The following is a 24,620-nucleotide window of genomic DNA, read 5'->3' as shown; positions in this document are numbered from 1 at the left end:
GTATAGGAAAAGAATGGAAGTACATCGTAGTCATACCTTACCGGAGTGAAACATCAGAAGAAATCAAACGGATTCTAAACAAACATGATATAAGAGTGTATTTTAGAGCGAATAACACATTAAGATCGACATTAGTGAAAGTTAAGGACAAGTTAGCAAAGGAAGAACAACAGAACATTGTGTATGAGATTCACTGTCACGACTGTAATGCTACCTATGTTGGAGAAACATCCAGGCAATTGAATGTAAGATTGAAGGAACACAAACAATGTTTGAAAAATGTTCCAAAATTCTCAGTCGATTTAAAGAAACTTGAAAATAAGTCAGCGATAGCGTTACATGCGTTAGAAACAGGACACAAGATTAATTTTGAAGGGACCGAAATACTTCAGAAAGGTTTTAACACCCATAAAGAAAGATTAACAGCAGAAGCCCTGCATATATGGGCGAACAAGAACAGCCTGAACCGAAAAGATGGTATTCAACTGGCAACTACCTGGCAAATTTCGTTTGACAAGTAAATTTGGAACCTATCTCTTGTTTAATATCACATGCATCGTTATTATTTTTGAAAGAACTCAATGAGTTTTTTAAACAATACAATTTATGTTTTGACATGTACATCGATGTTTCATTATCAATTTTTTCATCCTTGAACTTGAACTTTATTTATTCCTTCATATCAATCTTTGACACATACATACATACCTACACACTCACACACATACAACTTGGTTATTCAGTTAAGTATTTCCATGTAGTTGATTTCTTCACATGATTTGTAGTTAACTGACTCATTTTATCTTATTTTACGAAAAAATCAACATCAGAATATGATTGGTTAAACACAGTATAATCCTGATTATTAAAAAGCTATATATTTCTTTGATAATTTTGATTTTGATTATTACCCTGAAGAAGTCCAGACAAGTTAGCTGGACGAAACGTTGGAATTAGTTAAATTTCAATCGCTGAGAATATTTCAAATATAATTTTCACATATAATGACTTCTCTATACTCGGCGCTCAATTACTGTCAAGCTATTCGTTCTAATCTTGACGAATATTCGTATATATTTTTAGTTCAGTTTGCGAAGAAAAGAAGTTTTTTGGAAGAGTGATATAAACTGGACGACCACTAGGAAGATGAAGACAAAGAACAACTATTTTGACTTAGTTTAGGACTCCTCAGCAGTCCTTGTTCACGACCGAAAGTGGAAATTAACTCAGATTCTTTATACGATGTGATTACGATTATACTTTTAAACCGCTGAGTTGAACTTCGGTGGTCCGCACTTTTATTTTTTGAAGTAATGAAATTATTTATTCCCACAGTTGATAGTTATTATATTTCCACTAAGGTCGAACCTCACCAGTCACTGAATCAATCATAAATTTTGCTAATAAATCATCTAAGGTGCTATTAAATCTAATTAGCGTGACCTACACTCACCGTCGTATCTTGATGAGGTTAGGAATAAAAAATTGAATAGGTTGAAATACGGAAGTTTTATTTTCTGTTAAACTTAGTGAGAAGATATCGTGAAATAATGAAGATTACCTTACATGTTAACACTTTATGATGTAACTAATTGGGTATTTTAGAGGATAGTCAGAGATGAAGGAAATATGGGCATGTTGTTACGCAATTGCTGTTCTGTATTGACTCGTTACATCATAAAAAGCTTTTATTTTGACAGAATAAAATCTAGTAAAGGCAAATAGCGTGAAGACATTTTTTTACATCAGATTTTTATCTTTGCTCTACCCTAATATATATACGATTTACAACAATGAAGTAATACTCATCGAGTAGTCACATTACATATTTATTACATGATGTCACAGTGAATATAAAATAGTATTGAGTAATTGGAAGAAAGAGGACTGTCATAATCTACAAGATTATTCGAAAAATTCAACTAAAAGGTTGTTACATTACATAATGTTTGAAAAGAAGTAACACTATATTTTGTTGAAAGGTCAGTATTATGGCAGCTATATAAGAATCAAGAGATGAATGTGGAGAATATGCGAAGTTGAAAAAGTGAACAAAAATTTTCGAACATTGGAAAAATGGGACTAGTCAAAGTTCAGATAAAACTGACTCTTGTATCGGTGGTCAAGGTAGTGAGAGTGGTTGTACAAACTTCGTTTGAATGCAAAGGTGTGGTTTACGAACATGGGTTCCAGTGGTTACATCGATATATAAAGATGAACTTGTAAACCATGCAGTAAATTTGATGAAGTCTGGTGGATAACTTTAACAGCATTACTCAGGTCAACGTGATGTCCTGTTTCCACTAAGTGAGCAAGAATAGAACTCAGTCAGTCTTACCTGTCCTTCGCCTAAACAAAACGAGCTTGCTGAATCACTGGCTCCGAAAATGTAGTGAAATTGATAACTGCACATCAAATGTATAGGTAATTATTTTTAAATACTATGTAATGTCGTAACATTTTAGTTGAATTTTTCGAATAATCTTGTAGATTATGACAGTCCTCTTTCTTCCAATTACTCAATACTATTTTATATTCACTGTGACATCATGTAATAAATATGTAATGTGACTACTCGATGAGTATTACTTCATTATTGTCAATCATATATATGTTAGGGTAGAGCAAAGATGAAAATCTAATTGAGTAAAAATGTCTTCGTCCTATTCGTTCTTTTTACTGAATATCAGAATGGGAATTTTCACCATAGAGAAAAAAGTCTCTCTCACCTAGTTTTCCTTCGGGATTATCTTTTAAGTCAGATATATTCATAGAATCTGCCGTTGTTATCAATGTCTCGATAGATTCCTGATCAATAGTTCTATGACCTTTGGAATCATTCAGATAAACTTCAGAACATGGAGCATCTCTTAATAATTGTTTGTTATCGTCACTTATGGATAACCATTTGTTAAAAGCAAATTTCCAGTTACATGACAAATTTTTTTCTCCAGGTATCAGAACTTCTTTTACTTCAAGCCATTCACAATACCAATTTGGTGATGATCCTTTATTATCATGCCATATTCGACAACGGGCAAGATTACCAAGTTTTAAAATTGATGGTATTTTAAAATGATCAATCTGAAATGTAATAATTAGTTTACACAATGACATTTAACGTAATCATACAAAAAACAAAATAAAATTACATAGAATTTACTGAACTTGAGGAGATTTTAGTTATTATTTACCCAAAAATGTGCAAACAAATGTGAAACAAGCCGGAACTTCAACTTTGACCTTTTTGATATGGTAAGATATATAATACTATAGCCTTTATTTTCTTTTATCTGGCCTAATTAATTCATTTTAGTTTATCAAACTGTTCTATAAAAAAAACCATCGTTTGGATGTTATAACATTTAAGTATTCGTATCTTGTGTAGAGCATGGTATTAAAGTTTTGCTTACATTGATTATCCCTCTGTGTCCATGCATTTTCATTATACTAAGTAAATTATTATGAGTGATAAATTTGTATCTGTAAATTGAATCACTAGAAGTTTGATGCAAAATAAGTTATTTCCCAAATTAGATCTTGTTTAACATAGAAACTTCTTGAATTATTTTAAATAAATTTTCTCAGATGAATTATAAATAGCATCCTAGCAGCTAGTTCAGCAAGGATATAATACTTTCTTTGTGTTGTTAAGTCAGTTAGTCAGTCAATCAGCTACAACGTAGGATCAGGCACATATGTGCATCGGTCCAAATTGTCATACCTCATTAGCACAAAAAGATAAACACCGAATTCATAGAAGTAGTTAATTCAGTGGTGGTAATATATAAAAGAATGATTACATATAAGGATATAGTACAGGAAGAAAGAATTAAATCATAGAAAGGAAGATACGAAGCGATTCTAATCTGACAGTTTAAAGGAAGACAGAGAGTGTATACACCGGCGCCATTGTGATCGATTCTGAGTCATATCACCAAGAGTCTCCAACCATTGGTTACAATAGTCACGCGGACCACAACCAAGTAGTCTGCATCTTCCAACATGGCTCAGACTAGAAAGAAGTGACTTCAATGACTGATGCCAAGCTTTGATTTGGCTGCCTCTAACCTTCTTCCAGCCATCCCCAACACTAGTCAGCATTGTGCGTCGTGGTAATCGGTGTTCAGGCATACGCAACACGTGGCCCAGCCATCTCAGTCGATGAAGATTCACAACCTCATCAACTGACTTACCATCATTCCCTAATACCATATGTCTAACATCACTATTACTTACCCGGTGATCCCAGCAGATGTGGTCAAATACTAGTAGCTTACGAAAATCTCCTAATGGCCATGTATCGCAGCTGTCATTATCATTGTGCTGTTATGACATAGAAACATAATAGTTTGTGGGCAATTTACGAAATCTTGACAAAATGAGGTAAATTTATAATATTTTACTTCAGCTGTTATCCTTATTCTTCTAATTCAATTAAAGGAAATATGTTTAAGAAATATTTCATCGTCCCCCACAATTCTAGATTCTATAGTGAGTTGTTAAAATCCATTGATAGAAGATGAAAGTGAGCTTTTGTGACAAAAATAGCCGTAAGATTTATCTTCTGAATCTCAAACGTTTGGTCGTATTATATCAAATAATATACTATTCTTCTTTATTTATAAAATGTTTGTTTAACTTTGTCCACAAAAGTGTGAATTACCGGACTAGTGTTAAATACGATAATTTACTTGATATATCTACTTGGTTTCCTATGAACTACATGATAGTAAACTGAACCACTTGGAAGCAAATCTTCCCACTTAAATAATCTAAACCATGGTTTGATAAATAATGAGACAAAAACTCGCAATGTGATTATTGATTTAAATCGGTTTTACGCAGTGCTTCACTTTTGACATCAAGGTGAATCGATACACACTTTCTAATATTATAAACAAGGTTGTAGTACCTCGCTTTTATCTGGGACAGTGGTGAATGGGAAAAATAGAAACATAATAAAATAATGTAAATGACCAACTGAGACAAAAACAGATACAAAACGCTCATGGGATGAATTGTTGTGGCCCTCAGTTAATAATTTTGAATGTACTTACTGGCGAAGGTAAATTATGTGGCTAATACACTTAATATTAGAGTTGAAAAAGTTATGATTTTATGTTGTCTCCATTAGATATTTATCTCTTTATTACATGAAACTTGTAAAGTACGCTTTATATTCGTTATCGGGAACTTTGAAATAAGCAAAACAATGTGTTTTTAAAAGTTTCAAATTTCAGATCTAGTCGTGTGAATGTCTTTTTGTACGAAAATATTTTTTTCGTCCACTTCAACATAATCATGTTGAGTGGATGTGATTAAGGGTAACATATTATATCATTTTAATACATCTGGCTTTAGAATTATTCCAAAGGCTGAATTGAAATTTCTGTAGATTGATCCGTACATGTATAAGAAAGCAGTTTATCCTAGTCCATCTAAACTGTTAAAAAACATGTTTGATAGTTTTCAAGAGCATAAATTTCTCGGTGTTTCTTCTCCTTCTAAAGAGGAGTTAGGTATTTTGTATTTTTTTCTACATAACCATAAATATATCCAGGAAGTTTTAAAGTATTCATTGTGTATTTTCGAGTTCATGGAAGAATAACAGATTGAAACAAAGAAACAAACTTACTGAATTATTTTGAAAAGGTTTTTGATTCGATACCGTTTGTTTTAATAGTATTTCTCCTGAATCACCATATTCACCAAAAAGTTGTACATATACATTTGCATCAGTAGAGCTGGCTGGCATATTTCCAGTCTTAACAAATATATCCAAACATGTCTCTGTGCAAAGATAATGTGTAATTATGTCCAAGTAATATAACTAATATATAAATATGTGTAATATAAATATTAAGGTATAAAGGAATCAGTCACTTTTTTTAGTACTAAATAATGGGTAGATGAAAATATTCCGGAAAAAAATCGAAGATTTTATGAAAATAAGTATTCTTGACAAAAAACTTATGCTGTTGAGATAGTTCCTTCTACATTTTAAATCTATAAAAAGGTAAAAACTGTAGAGCTTACTGCCTATATGTTATATCTTCACAGAAACGCTTATGTATTGCTGTTTTCAGCTGGTCTGCGGTAAATTGTATTTACCAACGACTGAGAATTTCTTTAATACAAACGAGAACGAATATAAACAGGAGTATACCGGATATCTGATACACAACAACATCTTAACGATAATAATCCACAGAGTGATAGAGAATATGGTACTTTTATGGTAACATTATATTTCACAAAGAATGAGAACAAATCTGTTTTTACAGTGACATACAATGACTTTAGGGCATAAAAAGTTAGCGAATTAACAGGGATGACAACCAATTAGATAACGTCAAAGGTTATTGTCGAAATATGAATTAGAAACGTTATCGAGAGTATCCTCTAAAGAAAGAATTAACATGTAATAGTAAAAAATACTAAATAGCCTGAAATCTCCTTTGTAACACAGTACAAGTATAGGTAAAGTACTCCCACTACTACTGTTGCTAAAAATACATGACCGAGCAGTATTAGACTACTTTTGTAAACGTATACTGATAAAATACATGGCATAAAAGTAATTTCTTTTGATCATCTATACAAGCATAAAAATAAACTTTCACGAGACAAAGTTTTGTCAAGATCAGAATGGGGGTTCGTGGAGATTGCAGTAATTTAATAGTTGAATTCATGAATCGATTCAAGCTTGACCACCATTGAAAACCTAGACGTCCTGAACGGCCTTTTCGTCCTAGTATGGGACTCCTCAGCACTGTGCATTAACATTTTCGCAAGCGAGACTCCAACTCAGGACTTTAGGTCTCGTGTGCGGACGCCTAAGCTCTAGACCAATGAGCCGGCATCCAACAGTGTTAATGTTTAACTTTAACCAATCCACGATAGTGCGCGACCGTCCACCATTTTGAAAAACAATATTTGTAAATAAAATTTTAATTATTCATGTACTTTATACCTTTTAACTGAACGGTATCGCCAATCATGGCCGGCAAGTCAACCCATAATGATTTTCGTTTACCATATGTTAAACTAAGCCAATCATTATAAACAAAGCGATATAATTGATTTGTATTAGCAACTGTTACTTCAACACAACTCAAATTCCAATGCTTGTTTTTACCCTGAATTAAATTACCAAGAATATTGTCGTTAAGTTGATGATATAATAAAAAAAACATAAAAAAAAAATTTCTTTAGACACCAAATACAAGTCTCTTGTGAATATAATTTGTCAGTATTATTTTCTTGATGATAAACGTAGTTTCTTTCATTCTTAAGCGACTGAACATTTTATGTGAATATACTCATCAAGTCATAGATTGAATAACTTGACGATGAAATTCATTTCATTTTCATGACTGTTTACTTATATAATAATTCATGAGTCTGAAAGTCATTCAAATATATACATTGTTCAGTTTATGTTCTAAAGCAACCGACTAGTTATCCGAAACTCTAAGTTGTTCACAGAATTTCAGTCATTAGGCGATGACTCTGAACTATTATGAATTATTCAGACATCAAATCTTATGACTTAAAAGGATTTACATTTCATTTATTGTCCCTCCTTAAAACTTCGGTAAGCCATACTGAGAATGATCTTAAATGCAATGAAGAAGTATTGTAGACAAACAGCCTGAATATCTGGCTACAGAAGAGCAACCAAATTGATAAATCCACAATAAATTAATCAATTCTCGCAACTTATTCTTTATATGAAGAGATTTATCTATACGTTTGGTGTATAACAAACATTCGAAACTTTAGACGGAAAATTTATGTGAAAAATGTTGCATGAGCTAAAAGACGTTCTACGATTTCTACATATTTCTTTTCCTGATTAGACTTTACCATTTATCTGCATGACCTCGTCAGTAGTTTAAAGAGTGAGAAAAAACCATGACTTGATTTTTTCCTGTATGATCAATCTTCCTTGTTTCACTAACTTTGTGAACACATTATACTGATTCATAATTTCAAGTACTAGCTTAGTGTGAGAACCTAATCATCCATCAACTGATTTTAACTGTAAAACCTAGAACTCATAAAATTTAGCTTTCAATTATTGTTACTGATCGAGCCAATAAAGCCAATAAATTCATTGACAGACTGACTAAACAGGTCATACCTTCTGATCAGTAGGCCTTTATAGTTGTTAAGTGGTACAGTGTAACGATCATTTTCGTTGGTTATCTGGATGATATAGTTGGTGCCATTTTTTAAAAATATTAAGTATTTCTATGAAGAATATAGGCTAAGAACCAAACCTTCTGGGTTTAACCGCATATGAATTTTCAGTATTGAAACATGATAAGTGCTTAATTTCAAAAGGTACCAGTCCCAAACTCAATAAAATATACGTTTAGCTTATAAATATATATCAGCAAAGCATCACCTGATTGTCATGTCCTATTCGCATCTTTAACAATTTTCCTACATCTTCCATTTCAAGACTAATATTATCGGTTATTCCTTGAGAAAATCGATTACTGGTCTTTTCTAGAGTATAGCAGTTTGTTACACCATTTGTACCGAAAATTTGAAGATTTATGCTACAATCTGTGCCGGCCTTCTTGACACTAGCTGTAGTTATTTTCAAATGATAAGTAATTTCTGCGTAATAGAAAATGATTTGTTTCAATGAAATTTTTAGAAAAAACTGATATAATAAAAAAAAACGCTATTTCATAAAAAGTATCATTGGAAATAATTATTGAATTGTCGTAAAGTATTTGCGACTCCAGTGCAAGTGTTGGGTGTTTGCGAACTGACTGAGCTAGATAGATTAGCTGCACAGTCTCGGTTGTCTTTCTGGACAATATCCACAAAGCTTACTCTGTGTAGAAACGAGGTTTTTTTCTATCAGTTTTAATTAAGTTGGATCGTTAGCCCTAATTTAACGCTCATGGAATAATTAGGAAGCTCACTTTGAAATCAAATATAGGTTAATGACGTCCGGAAAGACAACAGAAGTTCCGCAGTTAAACCTTTTAGATAAGAGGACCCAAAAATACCGTAAGGAATAATTATTCTACAAAAAGTTTTTTAGTGGAATTTTGATGGATGCTAACGTTAACTAAATCTATAATTACATATTTAAAACGTATTACTAGCTGTTTTTATTTTTAGAAAAATGATGTAAAAAGCAATAACCGAATTGTGGCAATGTAAAGTAGCACTATTTGCTCGATTCTCACTAATCGTTATCTACATGTTAAATGTGGTGTTGATGTTGAACCCAGAAAATAAGGCTTAAAGATATTTTTCGCCAAACAATTATGTCCGTTAAGGGATCGTTAAAATTTGGGAAAATTTGACGACTGTAGTGCTCCAGTCAGGGATAAATTAATAATGGAAATTTACGACCCTACGAAGTATAGAATCCAAGATTTTCTGATTTTGACGTTAGTAGGATATCTATACGCTAATGCTTGGACTATACAACGAATTAGCAGCAGTTTGGAATTTGCAGTAATTCGATCTTGACTCTGCATATTAATACGTCCTACTCGTCAAATGACGTTGATAAACTTGGTATGGCTTTATGTTGGGACATGGATACATAAATTTCTGAGATATCTTAAACTGAGTAGATACAACTGTCCAAGAATTTCTGGTATAAAGGTCATCTGATGCGCGTCAGTGACAAAAACTTTATGCATCATGCAATAATCCTCCAAAATCACATATCTACAAAACAAAAAGACATAATAAAAATTTGTAAACATGAATTAATGAATTAACTTGATAAGCTACGAAAATATTTCTCTTTTGGGACTGATAATGCCAATGTATTAGAGCATAAAATCCTTGACTTTGTTTCATAAATAAAGTTGATCCTCTCATTGTTATATATTCAAGTTAGGGTTATTTCAAGGATGAACAATCTTTTGTGCTTGTCAATAAAGTCCACGGGTAAATGTCCTAAGGCTGCAATACATTTTGGTAGTATAATTGATTCAAAATAACTATTGTTGTTAATTTATTCAATTACAGATGATAGCACATGACACTAAAGTTGTCTATTCATTATGATATATCCCTGATTTAACGTAAGAAAATCAAATCCTTGATGAACTTATGATAGATATGATCACACAATCTAGTGACCTTAACGTCTAATTGCTGAAATTCATAAGACGACAATGACTTCCGATTACTGAAGTGAGATGTGAATTGTCTGTACTGATTCAAGTGTTAATCTTCTTAATTTAATTTATTTTAACTATAACTAGACACCTACTAAGCGTAAAAGTTCTATCTATATTGTAAGCACATCAAACTAAAGTCTATAATTAACAGTGTGATGCCTGACAAAATGTCACATATTTTACTTTACGACTATAACTAATACTTAATTGATTAAGGTGTGTTCTCTTAGTTTAGCACATGCCAACTAGAATAACAATAAAATGAGTATAATTCACATTTAGATAAATTTAACGAGATTCCTGTTAGCTCACTTGCTTTAAACTTGACTATATTTGTATTTGAAATTTTCAGATTACAAGTTCGTTTTTTATTGCCACGATTTGTCGATAGCCATTCCTTACAGTTAAACGGATACATTTTTCCAATTGTAGGGAATGATAGGTATAAAGATTGCATGTACCAACCCATTGAAAAACTTTCTGGAGCATCATTTCCAACCTGCAGCAAAATTTTGTATTGTTAAGGAAAAAGCTATAACTAGACAAAAAATATAAATTTCAGTAACAAAATCCTACAACAAAGCTCGTGATCGACAAGGTATTTTATCATAAGAACCTAAGGCAATAAAGGTGTAGTCTAACTACATAAATAGTCAGCTGATTAATTTGAAAAATTCATCTATAGATGATATATAACAGATGGATTAGAAATCTAAGTGGAGCATTGTTATGAACACTATGAAGTCTTGCAATTGATGGCTGTGAAAAGTTAGAAGCTAGTCATTTGAGATTTTCAATATTATGACTGTAAATTAATTACAATGACTGTTTAACTTTTAAGCTGAACGGGTCCTATTTTTGCTGGAAGTTTTAATTATTTGTTTGCTTAATGAACTTTGTGATAGAAATCTCTGAATTTACTAACCTGTCATTGTTTATAGTAGTATTCAATTGGTTTAGTCATAGCGGCGACCCAAATAGCTTTATATCATCATGTCATAAATATCATGTACAAGATGTGGTGATATAGTCTTTTTATGGCAGTTCTGTACCCTGACGTACTCTCTAATCCATAGGCGAATGAGAAAAGATTCTGAATAGATCCTGAAATATTTTATCATCACATCTCTATGTAAGTGAAATTTTTAGTCTCGACAAATTATAAATTTATCCAAAACGTGTTACTGTTATTGTGTTATTTCAGACCAACCTGTATGCTAAATTATTGGCAGTAAAAATCCTGGTATGACCAAATCGGTTGAATACTACAATTAGGATTCAATTGATAACCCTGTTGTCTTGTCTTATTTTAGCTCACAAACATATTGTTACTACGCCCAAATGCTTTTTGTGTTAAACGGTGTCTCCTTCCTGGTTTATTTAACCTGAATCTACTGTAAAAATTATTTTTTTGATTATTTCTGAGAATATGTAACTTGGACTTATGTTCTAATGCAACATAATATACCCCCAAGATTTTTATAGTCAAGCTAGAAAATAGACCATTGAAAGCTAGATTATTACTGTCAATACATAGATGACGCACTAAACATATGTGACGAAAGTGTCGATATACAAGAGCTATTGAACTGTTTCAATAACGTCCACCAAGCTATTAAGCTCACCAGAGAAGAGAAAAATGACAATAGTACATCTTTCCCTGATTTCCTACTTTCTAGAAGGACAGACTTACTTACTTACTCACTTACACTTGTAACACTTCGTGTAGGAGAATAGGGCAACCACCAGCATTCCCCATCCAACTCTGTCCTTAGCAATACATTCCAACTGTATCCAGTTGTTACTCATCCTTTTCATGTCTGCTTCCGAATCCCGACGCGATGCCATCCACTTTTCCTTTTTCCTTAAGGATTTCAAGTTATGGCCGGCCTCGTGATGCACCTGTGAACTGCTCTCTATACATGACTTTGCAGTGTAGTTCATCGTATGAATTCCGTATGACGTTGACGATTTTCTCAGGTACACCATAGTGTCGAGGAAGGTTCAATAGGGTTCTCCTATCCACACTGTCTAACGCCTTCTCATAGCCAAGGCAGTTGATGTATAGTGACGTGTTCCGTTTAATTAATTGCCCAACGATAATCCGTAGTGTCCCGATTTGGTCTTTGCAAAACCGACGCTTACGGAATCCGGTCTGTTGATCTCGGAGAAGGGCGCATACTGAATCTTTCATAAATCTTTCAACAACACTGTTGAAAACCTTTCCTGGTACCAATAGTAGTATGATGTCTCTATAGTTTTCACATTTGCTGAGATCGCATTGTTTTGGTAAGTGTTGTGGACGATAGATCCCCAAAACTCATATTTTGTAATTTCAGCTTATTGATGAACTTATTGGTTAATGTTTAAAAAGATTTTCATGTCAATATGGATTATAAATATTTGTATAAATACGCTTGATTTGTGTGTCTGATTGACCTGACCTGGTATCTGCTGGTTGCCTGTAGAATACACTTTCTACGCCTTACCAAGACTTCTTGATCGAGTTAGCTGAGTCAGGGACAACAGAGCAGAATAGTCTATTGAGATTCTGAATCTCTTGATCCGATCGATAAGTCACTGCCCTCTAATCGGCGGCCCTTTGAGATTTAACAGTGTCGTGATGGGGTATCCTTGTTTCCAGTCTGTCAACACTTGTTCCTTCCCCCAAATCTTCAATAGAACGTGAAGCATGTTTACTTGTATGTCTGACTTCTGTGCTTCGGCTGGTATATTGTCAGGTCCTGTAGAAGAACAGACGGTTTCATTTAAAGAAATATATTTCGAAAGACCACATGGACTGGTCGGTATACCCATTTCCATAGCTTTACACGTTTTCAATACAAAATAAATGTGGTTAAATATCTCAGCCACAGAACTAAACTATTACATTCTGAATATAGTGTAGATACCGAAATAGATACACTAAAGAACACATTACGAAATAATGGTTATCCGGATAATTTCGTTAGAAAATTCCTGTTAGAAGGTACTAAAAAAAGAAGAAACTATGACTCGGTAAGTAAGAAACTATATCCGAAACTGGATTTTAAAGGAGACATAGTGGGTGACATTTTAGCACATCGACACAAAAGATCTGTCGAAAGGATGTTTCACGACTCCAAGTTACGTACAATTTTCTCAACTAAACCAGTACTTACACGACAAATCAAGGACAGATTACCGATGAGGATTACCTCCACGTGTGCATACCAGTTCCAATGCTCCTGTGGAGCTAGTTATGCAGGCTGTACACATAAGGCTTTATCCTTGCGTGCTCGTGAACATGTACCAGCACGGTTGGGAAAAGGAGTTACTAAATCAATTATCAAAATACAGGAAGCTTTCTCTGTTTTAGATCAAGTTCCAAAGAATCTACCTCAAAGAGCTAGATTGTGGCTACTCTACTTAGCTGAAGTCATCTGGATCAACTACACAATACTGAACTTATACACCCAGAAGAGGTATATCCAGACTCTATGTTTACCGTGGTCCAAGACTGGATCACAAGATACCTAAGCTAGATAATATGGACCTCTTATTCCCCCTCCCAATTCCTTTCGTGTTTATATATCATTTCCCACATTCACCTTTACCAGTTTACATGAATTCTTTTATGTCGTAATGACCTTGATAACATCCCTTTTATTACATATTATATTCACACAACGATATTATTGTCATTGTTACTACTATTATTGTTATCATTGTTACCTCGATTAACAAGATTAAATTCGCCTACCATGAATTTTATTCAGACGATTTTTTTTCATTTACATTTTTGCTATATTGCTATTATACTGATTGAGACTTGATGCTACTCTAACTCATCCTGACTTTTAATAAATCACCTTTCTAATTTACAAATAACACAATTTTGAAGTATTTGTATCGTAACAGATGCAAACGTTCATCATTTTTAACATTTAGCATTTTTAAATCCATTATTTTTGGTCTTTGTAAAATATAATTCTGGACTTATAATTATAGAGCCTAATCAAGTTATTGACAACAATTATTTGCTCAAATATTCTATATTTTTGAAAACCTAAAGTCCAAAAATAATAATTCAGTTTATACAGTTTCGTACTTCAAGTGATCTGTTTAGTGAACAAGTTATGACTTTATAAAAGTATAGCCTCAAAATATTCTAAACTCATTATTACAATATGAACAAAGTATACAAAGGTGTCAAATGCTCAGTAGTAAAGGTATGTCTTAAGTCAGAAAATAAGGGAACTACTGACAATGCAAAAAGAGTTCAGCCATCAAAGACTTAAGAAGGTTATTGGCTGGTTCTATAAGGTTCTAACTTTAATAACGACTTATAGCCAAAGGAAATTTGTGTGTTTAATCAACCCAAAGGTAAGTACTTGTTATCTGTGGAACACACTTGAGTAAAAGTAGATTTAACAGTCTTAATTATGACAGAATTCTCATGATTATTTAACACTTCATTCAATTCACAAAAGAATAAGATAAATAATTCCTGTCATGTGGATTAAAATGATTATTTTGTACTGAAGTAATTGTTAGCCATTTCAAATGACTAAACTACAAACTTGTGAGTTTAAAAGAACAATCATTTTAAGACACTCAAGTAAAAAAAGCATCTCACTTGTATTTCAGTCAAATCATTAATTTTAGCACCTGTGAATCGAAAATACCTTGTAGTTCCTCTTTTTAACTTTGTTCTATTATAACAATCGCATAGAATAAACTTTTCTGAATTCATTTTATTTTTATCAACACAGCAAATCCATACAGGACCAGGCGTTCCAGCTTTCCTATCGGAACCAGTAATAACCGTAATCAAATAAGGAATAGCTAATGGTATAGAAATTCAAAACAGAATGAATAATTTTTAAATAATTCATTAAAACCTGTGAAAGAAATTAAATTAATAGTTTTCATAGGTAATTAACATTTAAACCTTAAAAAGCCAGTTTAGATAATAAAATTTTAATAAACCGTGGATTACTGTGAATAAGAAAGATTAGTTCAGAAAAGAGTTCTCCTTTTCAGCGAATTCATTTTTAAAGCTGTACAATCGCAAATATATATACTTATTTTTTACAAGGTAACTCCGCCTGGAGTCACTCCGGGGGCTACTGTCGGTCCCAAGCCCGGATAAAGGAGAAGGGTTGGGCATGGGTTTAGCGACCCCATCCCGTAGAAAACTAACTCGCTGAAAAAAACGCTAACCAGAAAAAATTATTCAAAGTAAGTAATTTTTTTCAGGGTGATTACAATTAAAATAATTGCAATAATAATGATAATAAACTTCTATTAGACATAGTGACAATGGGGTAGAATAAACAAAGGTATTAAAAAATTTAAAGCAATTAGTCCCTTTTATAAATTTCGATAGAACAATGAGAAGACGGAGTTGATCTGAATAATGTGATGTATTTGCGCTATACATTGTTCGAAATGTATAGCGCAAATACATCACATTATTCAGATCAACTCCGTCTTCTTATTGTTCTATCGTGATATTAAAAAATTATTTTAAACAGAAAAACTAATAATTGATTGATTATTAAGGGCTTAAATATTCATCAAAGGACAGGGAAATTATAATTGGGAAAGGATGGCTCAGCATGATAAGATAAAATGTTGAAATTGAGACTAAATGTAATCAGGAGGATCATAGAATCAGAAATAAATCAGTTGGGGGTAGAAGGTTTAGGGAGAAGATGGAAGGGGAAGAAGATGGCTATAAAGGAAGAAGAGTATGAAAAATGAAAAAAAAAATTATAAGACATTAAGGCCATGGTAGGAGGAGAGGTTGTACCAATCTCGCCACGCCGGGTAATGTTTTTGAATTCTTTTATATAAAGTACTCATCGAACGACCTATGTACTTGGCTCCACATGAGCAGATAAGTTGGTAAATGCACATTGAGTTGGTCAAATGAGATAATTTATCCTTAAGATTATTGATGAACAATGATCGGCTGGAAAATGCTATTCGCAAAGTTGTTGCGAAGAACGTTCTTTTTAACGAATCAGAAATTCTCTTCTTTAAGACGTACGTAGCTCTGTCGCCCTTAAAGTCGATGTTCATGTATAATGTTTTCTCTTTTCGACTGAAGTTATTTGTGTATTCGGAGGTTTTGGTTTTATGTTCTTATCACTGCGAAGGCAGGTGTTATTCACGAAGTAAATCGAACATTGACATTGTTGTATTCTGTTTTATAATGATTGAAATGTGAAATATATGTGAATGGGCTTAAAGATCAATCAAATACGATAAAATAACTGTAGACTTTGAGCCACAAGCGCAAGTACAATTTAACAGTCTAAGCTGATATTTGAAAGGTTGTTCTAGTCTTAAATTCTATTTGACATCAAGTGACAAGTAGACTCCACTTGAGAAGAAAAATAACTACGTTAAAAGCCACAATAGGTGAAAGGAAATGTAAAGTGAAAGATAAATAAATTTTCCAAATAAATAATGATAAAAATTACCTAATTGCATGGATTTAATTCGCTATTTTAAACGTTTGTCACTGCTTACAGATAATACAGAAATTTATGAAATAAATAGCATTTTAAATATGCACTGTACAGATCCCCTAAATCGGGAACTTTTAACTACTATCATATATTAGTATTTCTGTCTAATTATTTCATTGAATCAGAGGAAAAGTCATATTGTCAAAGTTCGTAGAAAATAACCTTTCAAAGGAGAAAACTATTGATCAGAATTTGTGATTCTGCTAAGGAAATTCTTTTTGCTATTTTGTCTCTAGTTTTTACTTTATTAGCTATCCATGAAGTCAATGTTTAACTGTGCTCTTAGTGTTAATTCGGATTAGTAACATGTAAATATCAGAGTATTGATATAAACATTTTCTACTTCAACCGGCATATAAATGAATCTCCGTTATTGTATGTAAGGATTATTATCATATGATATAATGAATGCATAGTTATCTTCAATATGTAATGGTAAATTTGATAATCGTTTGAGGATATAAGCTTTGAAGATGTTCCAAAATGGGACTATAAATTATTAAAGGTAAATATGAGTGGTTTATGAAAACAAAGAAGCTGAAAAATTATAACAATATTAAGTTATTATAAAAAAACTTCGGAGTATTAGTTACTTTCAAGAGTTCGTTTTTCTTGAGACAAATCTTGTATTGATTTATGAGGCACAACATCTTTGGTAATTTTTGGTACGATACTAGGTGTATCTTGTGGTTTAATGATTTCAGCTGAAAAATATCTGTCCACGACTTTTTCGTCATGTTCGGTGGATAACCAAGCTTCACAATTAAATGTATACTTCACTAGATGATGAGTTTCGTTGGGTTGATCTTTTAAGCCATGTACACTTTGAGATTTTGAAATATTGAAGACTTCAATCATAGATAAATACCATGAAGGATTAACACCTGAATTATCATGTCTTATGCGCACTTTGTTAATTTTTCCCAAATCTACTATCTCCAACTGAAATACATCTGTCTGTTTAATGAAAATAAACCCGAAAGTATAAGTTTTACACTAGGAATTATATGTTCATAGTAACATACTTTTCAGTAAATATGGACACTGATAATGAAAAAAAGCAACTGATCATAGATATGTGTCCCACTCAAACATGTAAGATAAGCTATTGAAAATATTTTAGTTCATTTCACTGGTGAATCAAGAACTCGTTGGCTTTTCAGTGAATATTTTCCCTGATGAAAATTCAAAAAATGATTGATGACTCAGGAATTATATACAAACTAAAGTCTGACTTGTTTCTCTCACTTTGATTTCTATGTCTTGGGAACGTCTAACATGTAATAAAACTGAACATGTATTATAGAATATATATAGTCAACTTAATTATACCAGACGACATGACAAACTGGATGTAAGCTCTGATCTGGTAGTATTTAAGTTGAAAATATAGTTAAAATCTGAAATTAACCAGAAATAGAGGAATACGTGTTAAACTAAGAGATGATGAAAATGCAACTTTTGATAGAAACCTAATAGTTCATTGTTCACTATCAATAAGCAGTGATAATTCAATGGCCATAGCTCAAGTTACCTTACTACTGTTTATACATTTTACAGTCGTAAGACTAGAGAACTATCATATGGAAAGTGATATCAATGAACGACAATTAAAAGTGCCAAGTTAGAGTTTTCCCATTGTTATATAGACATAGTATACGTATTACTTAACTAAAATATGGGTTTTTAAGCAAAGATGGATAGTGGCTAGCAGTGGAATCCAGGACGCATGTTTCGTCTCATTTCGGACTCGTCAGCTGGACTTAAGGCTATATCGAGTCAGTCCGCACAGGATGCACATATGCCAACATGAGACCGATCAATCGCAGTCTTATATAACAATGGGGAGATACAAGCAAAACAACATCAAGTGAATTTGAAATATGGGTTGTATACAAAGGTCGAAATTACGAAATTTCGATAAAACCAGAAGACAAATATCCACTAAATAATTCATTGCATGATTTGGCTTATGATTTACTCATGAGTAACTTTATGTAAATTCTACTCACACTGAGATGTGTCGTTACAAAGGAAGACAATGGAAATAATAGTAGTTACGAACACATCACACTGGAAAAAGCGGCTAAGTAGTATTTTCAAATGAGTTATTTCAGAATTTAAGTAAAGGAAGTGTTAAGCCGATAAAACTTAAAACAAGATGTGATAATCTATAAAAGAGGAATTAAGACTTTTATTAAAGTTAAATGAGGATAAACAGATGAGGCAATATTTTAGATATTAATTCACACCAACTGATGTCAACTATTATTATATTTACTTAGTAAACTAATGATATCACAAAATGTGTATTCGTACCAAAAGTTTGGTAACTCTACAAGCATAATACCGTTGTCCTAATGAAACAAGATAGGTAAGTTGAGAATTTTGAACTTCTAGATACGCGATATATAAAGGATACTTTTATTTCCAGCATCCATGTGTGGCGAAATAGGCATTGTGTATGGTAAGATAGTATGAAAATGGACGTTTCGAGCAAGATCGTTGAATTAAGGAAGACTCAAATTTTTATGATCAGGTAGCTATATATAAGAAATATGGCCACACACATACCAACATGTACACATTTCAAAATATATGTTTATAAAAGGGAATAATCAACATTGTCAAGGTTACAGAGTAACCAATAGGATCAGAATAATTAGTCTGTCTCAAAGCTAGAACAATTTGCTTGAGGGTGTATTAAAAATGTTAACCTAAGAATAGATACAAGTATTTTCAGGTATTAGCGTTAAATTCTGTGAATAAATAATGATGCATAGTATTTCCTCATCGTATTAATGGATTGGAAAATTACTCACACTCTCAGTTTTTGTAAACCAAATTTTATTCAGTGAAATTAGAAGTAAGAATCTGAGTTTTTTAATCAGCATATGTCAGTCAGTTAATGGAAACTTTGTAAATATACACTGACCTGTCCACGTTCAAACTTGTTTCGATGTGTTAGAGATTTCGTCAATTTACGTTCACCACTATCACCATTTTCACCAAACAGTGTGATGTAAACAGAGGCATCAGTTCCAGCGTAGACTTTATCACCAGTGATTATTCTTACTTCATAAGTATTCATTAACCATTTTGGTGATATTTGTCTTTCAAATTGCAATATACCATTTTGGTCTTGAAGCATGTGACTTGGAATTAGCTCACGTTCCAATGCAGCTTGATCCATATTACGTGAAAGCCATTTATTACATGGGAATATGTAAGTAACGAAGACCTAAGTGTATTTACATAGGTTAATCAAAAAAAATTTCATATGACTTTAGTTCAACACCCAAGTTTTTATGAAATTACTCAACTAATGTTACGCAGCAAAACATTTTTAATGAGTATTGGAATATCTATGGTTTTATGGATTTCTGAAAATGAATGTCGTTTTTATGTATTATTTTAAGTATTCGAAAGAATGAAGCTTATAAAGAGAGTTTCTTAATAATTTAAGGCATTGAATTACTTCAATAAATACTTAGTGCGAATGATAAGAAATCTTTATGAAATTGGTGATGATTAATGTCTTTTTAAATGTATTTATGAAAATGAGCTTCATAAAAGTTAATAAAGATTCTAAATAAACAAATGGGACACTGTCGAGTCGGTATGAAATTATTAAAACAACAAATTTCAAAGTAAGATAAAGTTTGAAGATCTCTGAATGACTTTTATCGACTTTAGGACAGAGTATTTATATATTTCTATGTAGGTGTCACAATGAATTCAAATATCTGGTACTTATTATTAAATTATGGTAGCGTTTTAGAATGCTTTTACCCGATGTAAGTATTCCATTACTTAATTTCGTTTCATAAATATTTATCAGTCTAAGTTTTAGCCATCAATAAATTTGCATCGAATCGAATTAAAGAAATGCCAGAAGTGAGAAATCATTGTATTTGACACACATGGGAATAAAGACAAGTAGACAATCCTAATAAAAAGTGCACTACTTACATATTGCTGTGTTTTAATTTTCCTGATCTCGACTTTATTCAAATGCCAATCTGTTGAACTACCTTTATCATTATGCCATATTCTTAATTTACTGAATGGTTCTTGTAATTCTTCTAATTCCACATAAAATGTGTCAATTTTATTACGTTGAAATCTGTGTTCACTATCATTATTCTGATGTAGACGTTTTATGGAACTTGGCAAACCATCATTTCCGTATAGTTGTATATATACACTACTTGTTGTTTCTGCGCCAGAAATATCACTTGTAAATGTTTTGATTTGATAGTTAGTCACTAAAAGTATACGAAAAGTACACCGGATTATTTAACGTTAACATTAATTTCAATGTTGTGATTTAACATTTGAAGTTGTTTGAAGCTTTCCTTTTTTAAAAGTATTATCAGTGAAATTAACTGGGTTTATTAAACAACAAGAGAGGATATTACATTATCATAGGATCTATCTTTTTTGATGATGTGCCACTTATTTATTGGAACATGACACGGTTGTGTAACCATACATTTCTGTACATTGATTCCGCATTTTCATTCAATACTTCAATTAGTTCTAAATTAATACATTAATTTCAGGATATGGTTTTGTGGAGATTGTAGAATTTTCTAAGTTTAATTCATGGAATGTTCTTATTTAGATACCAAGTGAAAACTCGAAAACGCTAGGTGACTTTTGTGTCCTAACATAGGACTCCTCATCAGTAAGCATCCATGACCTTCGCATCCAGGAGTCAAACCAAGGTCGCTTCAGTGGTTCAAAGATTAAGTGTCTATGCACAAGATCCGTCTAGTACTTCCAGACTTTCAGTGGTATTCTAAATAACATCAATTTGTGATTTAAACTAGGATATTTTTTATGTTTGACAATAAAAATACATGAATGTTACTATTTTAGAGAAATATTTTCTTGAATAAACAATAATTAGAATTATTTGCATTTACTGAATCAGCATATATTTTAGTTACCTATTTTTGAAACTGATATTATCGAGACTATTAAACGTAGCCTTGGATTTGGCAGGATTACAATAAATTGAATAGTTAGCAATTATTGTGTTTATTTTCTTAATCACCTACCACTATTTATTTCATTGTAATAGAAAATGATGATATAGTTGTGTAAGTATCGAATATGTCAATAGTGGTTTGCTATGTCACATATTAAGAGTCTGCATAAAGATTAGTGAATGTTCCGGATGATGGGTTGAGAATTGAATATTTCAAGTGAATATTACTTGGTTACAGTCATCTCAAAATAAATCAAATTTTCTTGAAATATTAGCCCTCAATAAATAATTGAATAAATTTCAAGTTTTAATTCTCATAATGTAATTAGATTAATGAGCGGCCTATGCTCCTTCAGGAGGAGTAAGAGGCGTAAGTAAGAAAGTAATTAAGTAATTAGATTTATACTTGCAATAAATAGTTTGAAAAACTTATCCTTTTTAAATTTGTACAGTTTTCAAGAAACCACTTATTTATCATCAACTTTGAAAGATTACATTTCATGAAATTCAATTATACTACAGAAGTCTACTACTACTTTTAGAGGTTGATATTTTCTCATTGTTATTGTTAATAACCGCAAGTGACCAATCTAAAAAGCGTTGGTATTTGAAGCAAAATATTTTGGATTCGACACAGCATAAATATCAAGCTAGGATGCAAACATATAAAACTGACGACTTCCAAACAGGAGTGTGAGTTATCAGGCAATCAGTCGGTTAACTTAGTGAAGTGAATCGCATTAGTGTATAACGGCATATAATAATTCAAATGCAACAGTATTTCTGAATATAAACTTCATAAATACACTAATGAAGGTTGACGATACGATATGAAAGGCAGAGACCTCAAACGTACCTCTTCAACGAATGATGGCTTGGTTAGTCTTTATATAAGATGAATAAATTACGGATAACCAATTAGAGCGTAAATGTCAGTCACACTTAAAAGCGCACATGATATAGTTAGCAAGCTCACAGATGATAAAGTAAATGGAAAGTTTACGAAATGCTTGACCACGTTAGGATGATACATATAATAGCCAAACAAAAGTAGCCATCTAGGCAAGAGCTCTAGGTAAGAGCTACTATAAACCATCGTTTTGGGTATTTTAACTAAAAAGTCCTTGTACTCCCCCATAATAAGACTACATTTTCTGAATGTAATAGAATAAATTTAAATAACACTGCAAATGAACAATATCAGTTATTCAACTAAAACGTTGAATAAGTACCAGGAATACGTTTTATGTTTAATTAAATAATTTACCTCCATCACATGATAATATTTACTTACTAGGTTTGACAAATGATATATCTTTTGGTTCAGGATACAATATTAGTTCAGGTTGTTGTGGTGTAATGTATCGGTTGCATTCAAATTTCCATAAAAGTCCTAGTTTTTTCGCTTCAACTTCAACGCGTTCAATAAACCATCTAGAGGATCCTCCAGCTGTGTCATGCTCAATCCTAAAGAAATCTTAGGTAGTTAAATTTTTATTTCTAACCTGATTTTTTTTATATTGCCAATATTTATTGCTTTAACAATAAAATCTGCTATTTGGCCAGCTTGAAATTTATTCACAAGTATATCTTCTTTTCCATAATATGCTTTATAAAGCCTAACATTCCCTGTAAAATCTTTGTCACCGTAAAGTTGTATTTGAACATTAGCATCTGAACTGATATTGGATTGGGATCCCGTATGAATGCGTACATGATAAATTGTACTTTGGTCTGTAAAATTAATGATTGTTATAATGCCAGAATTTAACAAAAGTTAATTGATTACATTGCAGACTACTACTTAGAAATGTCCTTAAAAACAGGACCCATATGGTTGGATTGTTAATAAAAATAAATTTATATCGTTCATTTACAAGAAATTTTTGACATATTACAAACTAGATGTACGTTGTTGAAACTGATGAGAACTCGGCCGATTAAGCTATAATAAAACATGGGCTAAGACTCATATCCTTGGTACTTTGTAATTCATTCTGTCACTGCATAAGGTATCTAAAAATGTATTTACATCTGAAGTTTCTCATGGTCAGAATTTCATCCCGTTTAACATTTCAAATTGTTTATATTCTCATATAAATAAGGCTGTTTCTCAATATCAGTTCTATTACTTTTCGCTTTCCACAAACTCGTTCCACAAGATAACCTATGTATACATTTAGATGTAAGAGTTTTCATGATTTGATCCGTAATTTACTTTTCAGAATGATAATATGTAGATACTATTAGCATTAAAAATCAACTTAACATCCATAACAAGATTCGAAATCTTCAAAAGTTACATGGGTTTTTTAAACAACTCTGTTTATATGGTACATAATTTTGTTTAACATTATCAGTACTCATATTGGACAGTGTTAATATTTATCAGAAATAAGTCTTGGTTTGTCGTTGCTGCATAATATTTTGAAGAAATCAGTTAAATTCGTATGTTGTTTTCCCAATTTATATTGAACTGGAGAAATAATTGTGAAATCAGTTTAATGTTAAGATTTAATCGTAAATTGGAAGTAATTACAATAGATGGAATGATGTGTCTTTTTATATTGACTGGTCAGTCAGTGTATTTTTCACAATTATGCAGGAGCAGGTCTCAATTGGAATAGTTAATCGTTAATACCTATTAAAGAGATGGTAAACAAAGTGGTTCAAAATCCCTAAAGTTATTCGACTTACCATAAATTTGAAAATACCTTTAGCAGATTGTTTCATGGAATTAATAAACCCTGAGTTTATAGATTCCTGTTGGTTATCAAGGCTGAATTCAAATGAAGATAACCGTATTGCAGAACAAATTCAAACCGTACGAAAAGTCATAGTCGTTAAAGTGATTTTATGGTATGTCAATACAAGGGATCCATAACATCATTAACTAAATCTTAACTGCAAAAAATTAAGTTCTATTCATTG

General features: G+C 32.0%; 1 protein-coding gene across 2 annotated transcripts in view; it reads right to left on the bottom strand.

The window, feature by feature from the left end:
• LOXHD1_1 (Lipoxygenase y domain-containing protein 1) overlaps window positions 1-24,620 on the bottom strand; it is a 75,011-nt gene that overhangs the window by 7,767 nt on the left and 42,624 nt on the right. For both annotated transcript variants that reach the window (XM_051208222.1, XM_051208223.1), the window contains exons 21-31: window positions 23,195-23,423; window positions 22,984-23,156; window positions 20,666-20,961; window positions 19,629-19,934; window positions 17,287-17,650; window positions 14,791-14,999; window positions 10,485-10,671; window positions 8,417-8,634; window positions 6,977-7,142; window positions 5,639-5,793; window positions 2,730-3,084 (exon numbers count right to left, since the gene is read on the bottom strand). In XM_051208222.1, the coding sequence (XP_051066751.1) occupies window positions 2,730-3,084; window positions 5,639-5,793; window positions 6,977-7,142; window positions 8,417-8,634; window positions 10,485-10,671; window positions 14,791-14,999; window positions 17,287-17,650; window positions 19,629-19,934; window positions 20,666-20,961; window positions 22,984-23,156; window positions 23,195-23,423 (2,658 nt within the window). The remainder of the gene's footprint in view (window positions 1-2,729; window positions 3,085-5,638; window positions 5,794-6,976; window positions 7,143-8,416; window positions 8,635-10,484; window positions 10,672-14,790; window positions 15,000-17,286; window positions 17,651-19,628; window positions 19,935-20,665; window positions 20,962-22,983; window positions 23,157-23,194; window positions 23,424-24,620) is intronic.

The sequence above is a fragment of the Schistosoma haematobium genome, chromosome 4 (assembly GCF_000699445.3).
Source record: "Schistosoma haematobium chromosome 4, whole genome shotgun sequence".
In the NCBI taxonomy this organism is placed as follows: Eukaryota; Metazoa; Platyhelminthes; class Trematoda; order Strigeidida; family Schistosomatidae; genus Schistosoma; species Schistosoma haematobium.
This window is presented reverse-complemented; position numbering and strand designations above follow the sequence as displayed.